The sequence below is a fragment of the Parasteatoda tepidariorum genome, chromosome 5, assembly GCF_982258835.1.
Source record: "Parasteatoda tepidariorum strain Cologne lab strain chromosome 5, Ptep-v5.0, whole genome shotgun sequence".
In the NCBI taxonomy this organism is placed as follows: Eukaryota; Metazoa; Arthropoda; class Arachnida; order Araneae; family Theridiidae; genus Parasteatoda; species Parasteatoda tepidariorum.
The window spans coordinates 9,267,951-9,285,437 of record NC_141759.1 but is presented as its reverse complement, the minus strand read 5'-3'; the positions used below and the strand labels follow the sequence as shown (position 1 = coordinate 9,285,437).

The window sequence follows — 17,487 nt, the reverse complement described above, 5'->3', positions numbered from 1 at the left end:
TAAAGACAGGACCTTTCTTATTTTACTTATAATTGAAAGTACATAATCAGTAGAAGAAAAGATTTTCTGTTCTTAGTTGGTAAGTAAAAAGAATTATAAATAATGTTTTTTTCTGTTTTTAATGTGTTTTTTCAATACTAAATGAACATTTTAATCGATTTTAGTGATAATTTGTGAATTGCTGCACTCATTACAAAGTAATGTGACGTGAAGAACAATATTACATCGATTATCTCGTTCCCTGTTTATTACCAGAAAATTATCTAGTTCATTGTTTATTTTCAGAAAAATATCAGTCTTATTTCACAATATGTCTGGTTGAAAATATGAAAGAGAAGCTGAGAAACGGAAATTACAGCTAGATCAAGGAAAAGAAAGAAAGAAATGTGCACAAATTGAAACTTTTTTCAAATTAGAACATAAAACTGAAAATAAAATAACTATAAATTTATTAGCAAGCGAAAAGAAAGTGATCTTATCCGAAGAGAATCTATTTGAAGGGAGCAGAAAATCGCAACACCAGGAAAAAAATACAAGTGATGAAAATGTACAAAGTCTTGACTACCAGCAACCCTCTGATCCCACTGAAAACTATAGTGGTGTTCAGCAAGAGGAAGGTAATACCGAGGCGGAAAGAAATTTAGAGAATATTAAGATTGAGCTTGAGAAATATGACAACGTGGGCCTGTGGCCAGAATTGTTAAATAATGATTTTATTAATGACATCCTCTCACATGAACTTGATTTTCGAAATAAAGATCCGAAAAATATATATTCAGCTTCAATAAAGAAATACAAAGAACAAAACAGAACATTTTTAAATAGGTATTTTATTAAGAAAATGAAAAATTGTCAATCACTGGAAAGATCTTGGTTATGTTATTCAATCAGGGTTGGTACTGTTTTTTGTTTGACTTGCAAACTTTTTTCTAAAATTTCTTCTCAATACATAACCGGATTTTCTGATTGGAAACACATAGGAACTTGTTTAGAAAATCATGAAAATTCTAATGAACATAAGAAATCAATGTTAGTGTGGTTGACACAAAAGGAAAATAGATCTGTTTTAGACAAACAGCTTCAGAAGCAATTAAGAAAAGAAACAGAATATTATCACAATGTCCGAAAACGGGTAATTGCAGTGGTCAAATTTTTAAGTATAAGGGGCTTAGCATTTAGAGGTTCCGAGGAAGTACTTGGTTCTCCACATAATGATAATTTTATGGGTCCTCTGGAGCTATTGGCTGAATTCGATCCATTCATTCGTGAACACATTGAACAACGAGAGCTGCGACCAAAACCGATAATATCGTACTTATCAAAAACAGTATAGGAAATAATTTAGATTATGGGCCGACAGATAATTAAACAAATTATATCTCAAATAAATAACGGCGACACAAAGTATTATTCAATTGTGATGGATTCTACTCCAGATCTATCCCACAATGATCAACTTGCTATTGTATTACGATACTGTTTTCAGGGAAAAGTGTATGGATGATATGTATCCTTCATTAAAATTGGTCGTCATACTGACTTACATTTATTTAATATTCTACAAGACTTTTTTAGAAACAAATGGGCTACTAATGGATAATTGTAGAGGACAATCTTATGAAACGCTGCCAATATGGCGGGTCACTACATTGGTGTTCAAGCACTACTAAAACAAAAAAATAAATCCGCGGATTACGTGCCAAGTGCTGCACATTCCCTTAACCTAATTGGTTAAGAATCTGTTAAGGTTGCGACCGAAATTGTGAACTTTTTTGGAGTAGTGCAAAAAAAATACGTTTTCTTTTCTACTTCGACCCATAGGTGGGAACTGCTAAATCGTGAAACAAAACTCAAATTTACGATAAAAAGTTCAAGCCAGACTAGATGGTCTTGTCACTGTGATACTGCCAAAGCTTTGAAAAATAATTATGATAACATTATAAAAATTTTCGAAAGTTTCGGCGAAAATGAGGATGAGAAAGTTGATTTCCGGAAAGAGGCGCGAAATTTATTCAATAAAATGGCGAAACTCGATACTGCAATTTTGATTATTTTTTGGGAAGAAATTTTGGGGAGATTTAATTTAGTTAATAAAAAAATACAGAGCCCTGGTTTAGATATTTGTGAAGGCAACAAGTTAATTGTGTCATTAAAAGACTTCGTGAACAACATAGGGCACCAATCAGATCATAAACTAAAGGAATGCGAAGAGAAAGCTAAAAAATTAAGTGCTAATGTGGGAATAGACAACAATGACATAAACAAGAGACACATTACTCCAAAATTTTCAGATAAGTCTTCAGATGAATTCTGAGCATACGACGCAGAAAAATTTAAAAGAGGCACGCTAAACGTTGCGTTGGATAAGCTAATTATGGATTTAAATAAAAGGAGCCAAGTCCATGAGATGTATAGAAAGACATTCAAATTTTCAATGGATTTGCAAGACAAAAATATGGAAAACATAGATCTGGATAGTGTACGTAATATTGTTGATTATTATCCAGATGACGTAGACGAGCATTTAGTGAATGAGTGATGAACTTACAATGAGATGAGCAAATAAAGGAATTTGCAGCACAAAAATGCAGAAAGGTTGCTTTATAATTTATATAACATAACTACACATAACCTGTCAATTTCTTTTGCAATAATGTTGCACAGTTGCTGTTTGTAAACACAAATAAAAATAAATAAATAAAATTGTTTTATTGTCCTATTTTTTTCCATATGCTTATCTATATCACTATAGAAAACCGTTTTTTTTTGTTGACAAAATGGCTATTAGGGCCTCTAAGTAGTTTCAGCCCAGGGCCCCTTAAATTCAAGATCCGCCCATGAAGATGTGCATGGTGCATAAAAATGAAGAAAGAGGCATGCTCGAAAATAGTGTGCACCTCTTGCACCGTAGCACTGTGCAAGAACTGTTTCCAGCCCTACCACACCCTCAAGAAACCAAGACTTTAGATACTGTTTTTCCTCCACTACTTTCAATTTTTTACAGTATTTTATAACAGTTAATTTCGAAAAGTGTTTATAAATAAACATTTTAATAAAAATTCTACAGCAAATGTACATGAAAATGTTAATTAAAAAAAGCGTTACTTAAAATAATCATCAAAATTTTTTAAGTGAAATGTCAATAAATATGAGTTATTGACTCTAGAATTCCGGCCGGGACATACCCTGTCCCGGGGTTTATATGCTTTGGGCTTACGGCGGGGCATATACTGCTTTTTCGCCGTATTGAAAGGGTTAAACATAAAACGACTATGCAACGTTGAGGTCGTCCCTCATTATTAAGATTGAGTCCTAGTGCGGGAAGATAGATCCAATCACTAGGTCAGAAGTTACTCAATGAGTTCAGTTTCTTTTCCCCACACTGTATAAACTTTCCTCAAATAGAAGCACTTCTACTTTAAAAGATGTGCATTAATGAATTAAATTATTATACGCATGCCGAAAATAAATCAGCAATACATACGATTTGCATTCAACTGGTTCTCCATTCTGGTAATGTTTTTCGAATGTTTTCAATACAGTTGCAGCACAGCTATTGATGATATGCTCCATCTAAACATTTATAAAATTTTATAATTAGTATCTAAGTCAAAATTTTCTTGTCAATCAAAATTTATTTTCAAATATTAATAAGAATAATTTCGCTATTGCCAATAATATATATATGATAAAAAATGAACTGCCGCGCAATTGAAAAAGCGTATATAAATGTGTTTCGTGAAGCACTAGCGTCATTTTTCAATTGCACGGCTGTACAGGATGACAATTAATAACTGAGACGATTTACTTAAGGCTGTTTCTTTTTTCGAAGGCACTGTCGTAATATGAAATGATGAATTTTTTGTGAATAATATGTTATTTTTATAATTCCTGTGAGTTTGCTACTGTTGCTCATGACTGTTCGGTCAAGTTTAGCCTATCTACAGCCAGCGCTGTCTTCGCTTATTTTGAAAATGGCACATCAAGATGAAGAAAAGTCACAGTTTTGTGAAAATGAAAAGCTTTTGAAGTCTAATTTTTAATATTTAAAAACTTACCCCAATGCTGCATTACTTGTGCTTAAAAAAATTTGCAAAAACTGAGAATAAGGCATTGATTTTGATACTTTTCATGTAGGCGGAAAAATCTCGCTAAATTGGCATTTTTTTAAAACAAAAGTTTAATATCTTTTAAAATATATATGTTATTTTTTAGTTTTAAAGCCCAGATAATTTTCCACTGCAAGATTATTACAGTTTAAAATAATCGCATTGCTTCAAGTGTAAGGCACTTAAACCATGGCGTTTTTACTTTCTCTGGCGATAGAGTTTCGAAAAACAGTGCTAAAACATCTGTAGTTCTCTCAATTTTGCTACCATTTACGGAAAAATTTCCAGATCTTGGCAACCCTGCAGGGATCTCCACCATAATAATTAAAGGTGTGAATGTTTATATCGTACGAAGTGTACTTTCCTCGCAAAAAGTTCAAAATCGCCACCTGTTTTCTTCATCTGAAATGTGTCTGTAAAAATCTGAAACCTTCCAGGTAAAATTTTAAGAGGTTACAAAATCTGGTAACTTTTCTTTTGTTTCATGATTCATTTATAGTTCGTATAAAGTAAGAACCTCCCTAGCCATACGTTTTGACCCATGGCGGTGACTATGGTAACGAGCTATAACTATTTCAAGTGTGGGGTCACAGTTTAGGACAAGTTTCGGCTCGAGACGGAGAGATAGAAAAGAAATCTTTTTCTTCCGTCTATTGTGTTTGCCCTAGAGAGAAGAGAAGCTACCCTCCCTGAAATGCGCTATTCTTGTTTGCATAGCTGCAGACGGCCTCAAACTTTCTGGCGGGGGAAGTTCTTACCGTAGACAAACTATACTAGTAATTAAATATTTTTGGTGTACCTCTGGGAACGCTGAATTAGGGGAATTATTCAAAGTGGCTGTAATCTCAGAAATGCTAACTTCTCCGGATTCGACAAAATATTTTAAATAAACAGTAGAGAACTAATACTAAAATGTACAGACTTTTGGTTAATATTGTCAACTTTTAAAAAGGCTTAAGAACGGTTCATGTGCAACAAAGAAGCATATCAGATAAGTTTTGGAATTATTTAGAAGTAGAGGTGAGTAAAAACTCTATAAATTGATAACAATATAAGTATGAATTCATTAAACTAAGAATCATACAATGAAAGACTAACAATAGAAAATATTTATCCGCTGTCCGGAGCAAGTTGGCTACTCTGCAATATGATCCAACAAATGATTTATGATATAACCGTAAATTTTATAGCTTTTAATTTCACTTAAAATTTAAAAATTCAGTTGGTCTGTTATAACACAGATATTAAATTTTTAAATATTTCTGGATCTCAGTAATTTTTTTAAAAATTGTTCTGGTTCTTTTTTTTTACCAGGTTTTGAATTTTTCTGGAATGTGGCTATTTTTGAGTTAGATTAAAATGCGCTATTCGAAATTTGATGCTTTAAGACTAGAGGATATTTCCTTTTCATAAAAAATTCATTCTCAAGTTATTTTTTCTTGTTAAACTTCTGCGTCTATTTTTTTTTTATATAATAATCAACTCTTGCATATAAATATCATATTTAAAAAATGTAAAAGTACTTTTCTCATTTGTCTAGAAGTAAAGGCTGGTGTCATAATTGTCCGAATTCTCTTCCAGTCTTCTCCCTTCAGCACTGTCACCATTTTGTCCAAGACTTTATTCTTAAAGGACTGATTCTTAAATGGAATGAAAAATAAATACAGTAAGAAATATATAAAAATAATGCAACAAACCATTCTTAAAGAAATATAACTAGTCACCTTAGAGTATGTTACATTGTTAAATAAATATCACTTAGATTCATAAATTTAAATGTTAGTGGAAAACCAATTAAATACAAAAGAAAATGGTAATTTTTCAGGCTCACTGTACACAAAATTTACTGTTTTCAGCCTCTAAATTTTTCTTTAGCATCGATAATTAGTTTTAAAATAATTGGATGCCGTCAAGCAAATTTAAAGTTACACAATATGCATAAATTTAAAAATAAATTTGTAGTCCGGTAACCACTTTTTAACTACAGAGCTCCAGACCGAAGCCTTAGATTTGTTAGTGTCGCTCAAGGAGCTTTGTTTGACATTTAAATGACTTTGTTTAACATTCAAGTACAAGATATTTCTACAAAAGGATAAGCAATGCATTCTCATAAGTTGTTGACATAGTTCACACTTAATTTCGAAACTATCGATATTATGAAGATAAATATATATATTCGGAACCCAAAATTACATGTCATGTACAAACTCCTAGTTTTAGACATTTATAAAGATACGTAGGCTAGCTGCATAAGAGAAGAAATTACAATTAATGTATTATTTTTTGAAGAAACTAATATAACGAGATGATTTTCTTAGTAGGTTTTGCTTTTCTCTGTCTAAATATTTTTAATTTTACCTGATTAGCATATAGAACAGTAATTAGTAAGTGCGATGAGATTTCTTGGAAAATTTATACTTCATTAAAAAATATTAGCAGTTTCATAATGAGAATAACAACTTAATCACTTACCTGTCTTTGACTGAAGTAACTAAAATCTTTCACCAATATGTTTCGCAAATATTTGGGGTCGCCAATAGTAAGTACAGGTTGTGAAAACTGGAACGATCTGCAAATAGATTAAAAAACTCTAAGTAGAAATCAAAATAACATTTTAACCTTAAAATTCAAGTGTAATTTTTTTAATATCAAAATGTACATCTAATTTTAATTTTCGATATCAAACTAAAAAATATAGGGGGGAAAAGATGACTTTAGTCCTTTGATGCAGAGGGAACACCGGTGTACCTTTTATGTATTTTTTTTCAGATGCTCTAACAACCAGCAAAAATATATATTGGTATTTTTTAATTTTAAAAAGCAGTCTTTTAGTTACTATCATCAGAATGATATTTATACTAAAATATAAAATCCAAAGAAAGTACTTCGAAAAATAATTTTTTTTTGGATTCATATTCAAGCAATATGCGATATTTGGTTTTTAAATTAAAGAAATTACAACGATGAATCTTTTATATTACACTTTGCATAACTAAATAGGTGCAAATTTCAAAAATTATTATTTGGAAGTGAACCGTGTTTGAAAAATGTTACCTTTAACGCAGAAACAGACAGGGCTATTTTATGCTGTATTTCATAACCATAAATTACTAAAAAGCGTCAAAACGTAGTTTACAGTTTTGCGTCAAAAAGTAATTTAGAGTTTGTTTTTTAATATTCATTAAAAAAAATCTTTTACTTAATTTGATTTAATTTGTATTAGATAAACTAGAAAAAGTAAATTAGAACTAAATTAGAAAATTAAATAAATTAGAAAAATATTTGAACAGCAAAGATAAGGTATTCTTTAACACGTTCACGCTGGGGTGACCCACCGGTGGGTCACGCTAGATTGTCTCATCTTGGCAGCGCACCGGAGTAAAAACTGGTAACAATAAATTTCATTTTTTAGTTTTTTTCCGGGAATAATAAAAATCCATAACTACCAATTGTTTTTAACGGATGCAATTTTTATATTGAATTGCTTCTTTGCCGTGATAAATTTCCTTACAGTGAATTGTTATTGTTGAGAATAGATTGACTCCTCCCGAATATTATCTAATATTGAAATAGTTCTTCTACCAGTATTTTCTCTTTCCGTACCAGTATTTGCACTTTTCCCGGCGTGAACGTGTTAATCTTTTTTGGAAAAAATAGCCGCTTCACTAAACCGCTACAGCTTTATAAAAGAAAGCAGAGCAGTTGGCATCACTGGCGTAGGCATCCTGCTGGCAGTCAGCAATTACGGAATTATATTCGCATTTATTTATTTGTCTATATATGTCAAAATAATTTAAAGAGCACGATGTTTTGATTATCTTTGAAGTTTCGTACTCATTTTAACTTTATCGTCCTCATCATCAGGGAGTAACAGCCCTTATAGAGCCTTGGTATCTAACAAGATTCTGAAAATTTATTTTCTGTTGGTCACCTCTTAACTTCATAAATTTTAACTTAATGAAATTTTATATCCTGACTTAATTTTAATTTAATTAGAAAAAATTCCTAAATTCATTATCGTGTTTTGCATCCCACAAGTTAGTACTTCTAAAGATTTACCACTTACCCATAAAGTCGTCCATACTTGTTATAATTCTCCCTTATATATGTCGCGAATGTCTGCAAAAAATGACACATTTTCAATATAGACTATCCAATATAATATTATTTAAATTTCAAAATTTTATTAACAGTAGCATGGATTTTCGTAAAATATCAGATATTTTTCGTAAAATATTACAAATGTAAATCTATGTTGGTTTTTTTTCCTTCTTAATACTAAGCCTTTTTATTAGAATTCTCACAACTTATGGACCATAAGAAATATCAGTCTTTGAGTTTTAAGATCTTACATGCTTTTTAATGATGACGGCTGACAACTTTTTCGCACGATCTATCCTAAAACAGTTTAACTGCTTTGTTAACACTAGACAGACTGAAACTTAGTACATATTGCCCAAAAGCAGTGAAAATGACTGAATTGTGATAGAATAACTAATGAGTAAAAAATGGTGTAAAATTAATTTTTAATATTTTTTTTAATTATTTACAGTTATATAACAAGTCATTGGTAAATATTAGCAATGAAAAAATTATATGTTGCACTAAAAGTCACAAAATTCTAATAAATTGTGACATTATATACATCATTGTTTTTCTAATTGAAATTAAAAAGTAGTGAAAATGACATCCTTGGGTAATCTAGTGTTAAAACTACTATATCTCAACCTAATGTTGTTACTGGCACAATTTGAACCTTTGATTTTTAAACTTTCAACAGGGATATTTTTCAGTATCATGTACAGAGTTTTCAGTGTTTCTAAAAATATTAAAAGGGGGAGATAAAAATGAAACAGACACCGATGTTTTAATTACTTTGTTATTACAATGACGACACAATATTTTATAAAAAATTTTGGACTTGAATATGAGTTTGGCCGAAGTACCTGCCCGCGAATGCGGGCACCTCACTTCTTCTTCCGATTTCTGGCCCTAGGGCAACTGAGACTAGTGCCTTTGGTTCAGGGGGGGGGGAAGTATTAGCAGTTTACTAACATAGGTTAACTATCGATAATGTTAATTACTGGGAAGGTCCCTAGAGTCATTAGCATGTAAAATACAATAAACTGAAAAGATATGTACGAAATTATTTACAGGATTTGAAAATAGGGGAAATATAATATCATATATTTACAATATTTACATATTAACATTATTTATATAACATGATGTTTGTATTATTTAGAGTGATCCTCTGTTATAACGATGACCATGGGTGAAAGCCCTTATATAGCAAAGACGGTAAAGAGAAAAACCTGGTACGTAAAACATTTCATTCCAGCATTTTTTTCGAGAAAAATGAAATATCTGTAACTATCAAGATTCTTTTATAATTCTGGCATATATATAAAACTGCTTCTTTTCCAAGATAAAGTAGTTATTGTTGAAAAATTAAAAAAAGAATAAGTAAACTCCTCCCCAAAACTAGCTATAACTGAAATGGTTTTACTACCAGCCTTTCCTCTTTTCCGTCTCGCTTTCACCCCTGACGATGACCCGGTCGTCCCGGTGGAAAATTGAATGCTGTTAAGTCTCTAAAAGATAAAGTGGTAGCTTAAAAGAAGAAATTTTTACTAATTTTTGCATAAACTGTTTTTTTTCTTCCTAATTGTCACCACATGAGTTCTTTACATTAATCTAGGATTATAGCAAGATAACGGTACCATGCTGAGAAACATCTTATTTCCTACACAGAAATGGAGTCCCCCTCAAAATCCTCCTCCTTAACAATTGAAAATGTGGCTAATCATTATAGGGCACATAATCTCGCAAATAACCATAATATTTAAAGAATGTACCTTTTATCATTTTTACCAATCGGAAAACAAAGTCCCGTAAAATTCAAAAGTTATAACATTATTGTCGTAAGTACGAAATTTTTTAATGATACAGTGACTCTTAAACTAATTTGTGTCCAGGACTGTTAACTACTTCGTTTTTGGAAAATATTTTTAATATTTTATACAGTGGTAGACCTTTAAAAACCTAAGCTTTCTGAATATTAGGTAATTTTGCCAACATTTTAAGAACCTAAGCATGAGATAGCTTGAACAAAGTGCCGTTTCATATGAACTTTTGAATCATTTACATGCAGTGGCGTAGAAAATAAGTTGAAATGAATAAAATATATACATTAAAACATAATCAGTAAATATAATTATAACTAACACTAAAATAAGTTTTTACAAAAAGCGCAGAAAGTTGGCAACCTTATATGTCAATATCAAAGAATTTGTGAACTACGTTGTGAAGACGGCTGAAGTGATATTTTTTAACTAAATAGTAAAATTTAAAGATAAAGTTTAAATAAAAATAATACAAAGAAAAACAACCCGCCAGCTCCCAATCTGTAACAATTACACAGCAGCTAACTTGTACGGTCGTTTAACTTGTACGGAAAAAATAAACTTTTTGTCCTGGAACTTATCCTGATTTTTTCGCGTTTCATATAATTTTTTTTCTCCAGTTTACAGCAAATCAATAAATTTAACATATGTGTATTACATCTGTTAGTTAAATTGTTATAGTTGCCAACTTTTGCTAATATTTCGTAAGTTTTACAGTAATACTTAAAGCTGTAGCAAAATGTGCCCTTTTCTTTTCATAATTTAACAGCATTCCCACGACCGGCAAAAAATAAATGACTGGCAAATAGAATTTTCAAAACTACTGAAAAATGCTTCAACTTATCTTTCATTTGTGTACGAAATTATTCCAGCGTTATTTTTTGTACTCATGTATATTTCCTTTAAATTAAATATTTAATGATAGCTTAAAACATCTATATATATATCTCAAATTTGCTACAACTTTAGAAAAAATTCCAAACCGTGAGAACCATGTTTAAAGTACGGTCTTTAAAAATTAAAAAAAATTGTGAATAGATACCTAATAAGAGTTTATTACAATTTTCTTTTTATTAGCTTTTAAGATTATAAATTCTGATATTCATATTTGGCGGCTGAATATATTTACAGGAAACTATTGACACATGGCTTGCCAGTCTGGCCAAACGGTAAATAACTACTTACTATATTTGCAAATACACTCTATAACAAAAAAATCGACGCACCAAGAACGCACTAAGACGCGCAAAATCGACTCTCGATCAAGCTGGAATGATGCTGACTGGGGACGTATAGACTTTAGCGACGAATCCCGCTTCCAACAGTGTCCTGACGATCATCGAAGACGTGTTTGGAGACGCACAGGGCAGAGGGGGGATCCTGCCTTCACTATTGCACGCCAGACCGGCCCTCAACAAGGCATTATGGTCTGGGGTGCCATTTCCTTTGATAGCCGGGCCCTTTGGTCGTCATTAAAGGTACACTTACTGCACAGCGGTACGTCGACGACATCCTAAGACCTGTTTTGCTACCGTACCTTTTGCAGCGCCCTGGGCTGGTTTTTTAGCAGGACAATGCCAGACAACATACGGCACGTGCTGCTATGAACTGTCTGTAAGCTTGTCAAACTCTTCCTTGGCCTGCCAGATCACCAGATCTCTCTCCCATCGAACATGTCGGGATATGATGGGAAGGCGATTGCATCTGGCACGGTATGTTGATGACCTCGTTCGACAATTGGATCGAATTTGGCAGAAAATACCGCAAGAGACAATCCGGGAGCTTTATCGGTCTATGCCACGCCGTGTGACAGCTTGTATCCAGCCCAGTCCTGCTATGTCCAAATTTAGGAACACCAAAAAATAAACTACTAAGCTTTTTCTTTTAAAATTTTTTAACCAGTTTTAATCGAAGCATTATTATTTTATAATTCCCATTATTTTTAAAACTCAGCTGCTATTATGTAGCGACGGCATGCTGTCAAAAGAAATCTACAGATATTTTCACTTTGATTTTGTTACAGTAAAAGTAGTAGTGATTATTTCACTGTAACAACCTTTCGGTAGGTGCAGGTTGTTACAGTGACAGTAGCAGAGGATTTTAGTAACTATGACAGTGTTTTGGTAGGTACTTAGTTCACTGTAACAAGGAACTGCTCCGTAACTTTTGACCCATTTCTATCGTGTACGATCGATAATTATATGTTCTAAGTAAATCGCTTATGCATCTTTTAAAGGTAGGCAAATTAGCCCTAATTTTTACATAAAGCCTTATCAATCACATGCTTCAAAATGTTGTATTCCCTTTTTAGATGTGTTAAAATCTGTTGTTTTAACATTTATTTACGTATGAAGTAAATAAAACTATCGTTAAGTGTTGTAATATTATATTATTCTATGCAAAATCAAATAACTGTGCAACTTTGCCATCTAACCTCATTTCTAAAGCGTTAAAACCAGAGATAGACTGGGTATTTAGCAATTAACCTCGAGGAGTTTCGTAAACTAGTTATAACACAGACACGGCAAAAAGAATTTTACAACCAGGACCCGGTTTTTGTTTGAAGATCAGGTAGCGGTAGCAATTTTCTGATCCCGTTGCCTTAACGATCCGCTGTTCTTTTATTGGTATTTTCTTAAATATAAAAATAATAATAATAATAATTAATTCATTAACTTTTTTTTCTCTCAAGCAAAACATTTCAAAAATTAAAAGTTCGACTTACAATTTGGACTAACTACTTTTGTCCAAAAATCTCCAAAAAAGAGTGCGAGTCGTTAAATGTCGCTGGATTGTAAATCTAATTAATCATAATAATAATGTAAGTTTTTATTTCTTTCAAAATTTGTTACCTGATCTAAGTCTTTTTAATACTATAAGAAATTGCCAAACAGAAGAGCGAGTCTTAAAAGCCACTGCATTGAAAGATCGCAGCCCAGGAACATAATTCGTATCAACCAGCTGGGATTCGAACCTGGGACACTTCATTGAAAGGCGTCATATTTTGCACACGATGATGGTGAAAAGAATTGTAAACCAAACTTATTGATTTAAAATTGAAACGGTAATAGATAAATTTATGGTCACTTTAAATATTTGGGAAAAATCTTTTTTAACCTCTCAAAGCACCAGTTATTTTCGGAAAAACTGCCAATAAATGATCGAGTTTTGTTTTACAGAAAATGAGTATATAGGTTTAGTGTAATTTATTTTTTGCAAATTCAGTTGTGGGGGTAAATAGGAAGCAGGGGATGGTGTATCAGTTATAAAAAAAATTACTGTACAAACAAAGTTTAAGCAATTTGATTACAGGTTTATTTTGAACTAGTGGGCTGCGCCCCCTGCTCGCTAACGCTCTCCAAACCCCGCAAAATTGCTACGCAATCTTATATGGTTTGCTTCGCAAACCAAGCTCGCTTCGCTCTCAGCTAACTTAGGTACATTGCAAATGCACGAAATTCTAAGAATTCAAATCAATCATTCAAATCCATATAACAACTTTTTTTTTTTTTTTTTTTTTTTTTTTAAAATAACATCTTTTTAGTAAATACTAAGTCATTAAACTAAATTTGAATTCAAATAAATGACATGTAATTCGTTAAACCTATTAGAAATGTCCTATAGTATAAAATCTGAAGAAACAATTTCTAAAACTGATATCTCTTTAAAAAGGTTAAAATTTCGGCTATAATTAAGTCTATTAAAAATTGAAATAAGTGAATTGCAATGGAAAAACCTGCATAAACAAATAAATTCTAGTAAAACAAATAAATTTGTGATATAAATCAAAAATCGTCAAATAAATTCGTAATATATAAATTCGTGAAAAAAGGCGCTTTCGACAAGATCTATCGACAAAGGACAAGAGATCTATCGACAAAGACTACTCACTTCTGCCTAGCTTATGCTCTCTCTGGTTATTTCAGTTTCCGTTTTTAAAAGCGCTATATGTTGAGCCATCTCAGCTAGATTTGGCATGTGACAATTTTAGCGGCAATCATTGATCGATTTTCTAGCGTTGCCATTCGGGGAGTTGTAATGAGACTTTTTTTGTCACCGTGTAAGAGAAATATATATATAGATTTCAAAATATTAAAATCAAATTAAATCTATTCACGAGATCTTCACTTTCATCTCTGGAACTTTCTGTTACATTGACATATTCAAAATCGTCAGAGTCACTCATTATCCGATAATTATTTCTAAACAAGTTTCGAAAACACTTAGTAAATATTTATTTATGGTTAAATTTTTACTTTTTTAATATTTAACGCAATGATATGATGCCTCAATGCTTATGATATTTACCTTTTGAACACCAAAGAACTGCTTTATAACAAAGAATTCCTTACAAACTTATAGCTAATCATCAAAATTGACCACGTGGTTTACACTAGAAAAATGCTGTATAGTGGTATCATTTATGTTTAATAAAATTAATTATAATCTAGCTTATCCAATTTTACTAGAACGGGTCTCAGACGAGCATTAGAAATAAAATAACGCAAGATTGCCTGTGTGAGACACGGGCATTTACAAGTTAGCCGGTAACTTTCGCCCGTGGAACTTTTTATGCGGGCAAATGCATTAAGGGGTGAAGAATGAGAAAAATTTGCTTTGTGAAAAAAAAAAGAAACTCAATCTTCTAAAAATAATTTAATTTTTTTTTTTAAAAATAATATAAACATCTTCCACCCACTTTAGCCTTCACTTCTAACGTACTGTAATTGAACGCAATATCATAACAAATTAAAAATTTCATAAATATGTATTGTTTTGTTTGTAAATTTATTATCCTTACCATAGAAGAAAACAAGCGAAGAATAGTAAATAAATTTCTACGAGGCTGGTATTTCACACCTCTTCTCTTCCAATAATCATCATTTCTTCTGAGATACCTGAAAAACAAGGTTTATCGCATTATTTCTCCAATAATAGATAGATTAAAAGTAAAGAAAACTGTTGCATTTATCTAAGTACTTGATCTTACCTAATTCAGTTTTCAAATCTAAAATTAGTTTGAAAAGGGAATTTTTAGTTTACTATATGTATGCTACTAAAGTATGAAACGCCGGCATTGTATAGAATGCCGGATGTTTTTAGGCAAAGTATGAAATGTGAGAAGTATTACATACTTTCCCTAGGCATTGTATATAATGCCTAGGCATTCTATAGAATGACAAATGCTATTTAGGCAAAGTATGAAATAAATGTTCTGATGAGGTTATTATGTAAATGATGTGGATGCTACTGCGAATGACCGAAATCGGTGGTTGTTGATTTTCACCGGTGAATGTTGACAATCACATAGTCGCTTTGGTGAATGTCAGAAATCACAATTACATTACAACCGATTTGATATTAATTTATTCGTAGATATAATTACATTTATTCGATATTTAAATACTCACTGACGACAGATTAAAAGAAACATCAGTGTTTGAAGTATCGGGCAATTGTATACCGGGCAGTGGCACTGAACCTTAAAAAAACATCAGTGTGGGATATACTGGGCAAATATATACCGGGCAATGGCACTTAACTAGACCTAGTATGACTAGACCTTTGGTAAATGTCCGAAATATATACTAGGTCTAGATAAATGCCACTGTCCGGTATACGTTTGCCCGGTATACCCTACACTGATGTTTTTTTAAGGTTCAGTGGCATTGCCCGGCATACCCGACACTGATGCTTCTTCAAGGTCAAGTGCCACTGACCGGTATGCATTTGCCCGGTATATCCTACACCAGTGGTTCCCAACCTGGGGGCGATCGCCCCAAGGGGGCCGTAGAGGTCCTCATGGGGGCGATAATCCTTAGGGGGGCGATCGGGGGGCAACGAGTGTTCAAAAGATAAAAATTGCTAATAATATTAATGACAAAAGTTATTTGAGATCGAAATTGAAAACATATATGAAGCTTATGGTTCTGGTGTAGATAAAGAATTACGATAGTTAAAAATTAAAAAAATTCAAGTTTAGGATCATTTTCGTCATACGTTTTGGTATCGCTGGCGGAAATCTGACGTTCAAGAATTCTCTTTTGTTGAAAGTCATGGTCTTTTATATACCTTCTTCTCCTCAAATGTTCCTCTCTCGTTTCATTCCCATCCCTCCGATTTTAAAAGGCATGTAATAGGAGAAACGAATTGATAGACGAAACATTTATATAACTCTAAACCTCACACAATTGGTAAACTCTTATTTTACCAGATACTAAAAAAATTTTTGAAATCATGTTGGGTGAGGGATCGAACAATAAGATAAAACCTCTGAGCAATATTACTGTTTCCAGGCTTATTGATGAGGTAACCGCAGACGTTGAATCAAAACTCATCAAATTTATGAGAGAAGGTAAATTTGAGTCGCAGATTGATGACTCAACTGAGATTGATAGCAAAGCTATTGTATTAGCTTACGTGAGATTCATAAATGAGAGTAAGGAGATTGGATGAACGAGGAAATGTTGCTTACAAGAACTTTGATCACTGATAAAAAATGTTCGTAGATTTTTAAATTGGTCAAAGACTATTTTGTGGAGAAAAAAAAATTCCCCTTACAAATGTAAGTGCTCGTGCGACAGATGGTGCTCCTGCCATGTCTGGTCGTCATACTGAGCTTCTAGCGTACCTTAAAAAAGAAGTACTGGTGGTCATCACCATTCATTGTCAACATTTTTCTGCAAAAAAGTTAAGTGGTGTCCTGCATGACACTTTACAATTCGTTATTTCTGGCATCAACAAAATCAAAGCTGATCCTCTCAATGACCGTTTGTTCTGAGAACTTTGCCTTGAAAATGATGAAGATTTCGAATGCTTGCTCCTACATACAGATGTGAGATGGCTTTCAAAAGGAAACTGTTTGCGTCGTTTTTTCGAATCGTTGACTCGGTTACTGAGTTTCTCGACACCCCTGATCCCGTTTTAAATGAGAGTTTGAAGCAACACAAGTTAGAAACTGCGTACCTCACGGATATTTTTGAAAAAATGTACGAAATCAACATAAAACTTCAAGGAAATAAAGTGAACATTATCAAGGCTAAGGGAATCATATCTTCATTCATCGCCAAGTTTGATATCTACAAGTCAAACATTGGTCGCAAAGAGCTAATGCAATTTCCAACTCTTAGAAAGTGTTCAATTGCAGATATCGAGATTCTCGAAAATAAAATCTTTAATTTTTATTGATCACCTTGACCAGTTAAAACTGATATGGAATCAAAACTTAAAGATTTGATGAAATTAGAAATTCCGGATCGGATTTTCGATCCTTTCTCTTTTGAAGTTGTGGATAAGCTCACTTCCTCTTTGCAGACTGAGTTTTTAGATTTGAAGTATGCTAAAGTCGTCTTTAAAAAATACGGTTACGAGTTAGCTTGGGTAAAGCTTATGGCCACTTATCCACAATTGTGGAAACAAACTGAGCCGCTCCTCATCTCGTCATTACCGTCAACAAATTTAGTGGAGAGAGG

General features: G+C 32.5%; 1 protein-coding gene across 1 annotated transcript in view; it reads right to left on the bottom strand.

The window, feature by feature from the left end:
- LOC107436723 (cytochrome P450 3A11) overlaps positions 1 to 17,487 on the bottom strand; it is a 65,823-nt gene that overhangs the window by 22,410 nt on the left and 25,926 nt on the right. The window contains exons 2-6 of the mRNA XM_087163393.1: positions 14,817 to 14,913; positions 8,176 to 8,228; positions 6,582 to 6,678; positions 5,633 to 5,749; positions 3,485 to 3,573 (exon numbers count right to left, since the gene is read on the bottom strand). Coding sequence (XP_087019519.1) covers positions 3,485 to 3,573; positions 5,633 to 5,749; positions 6,582 to 6,678; positions 8,176 to 8,228; positions 14,817 to 14,913 — 453 coding nt within the window. The remainder of the gene's footprint in view (positions 1 to 3,484; positions 3,574 to 5,632; positions 5,750 to 6,581; positions 6,679 to 8,175; positions 8,229 to 14,816; positions 14,914 to 17,487) is intronic.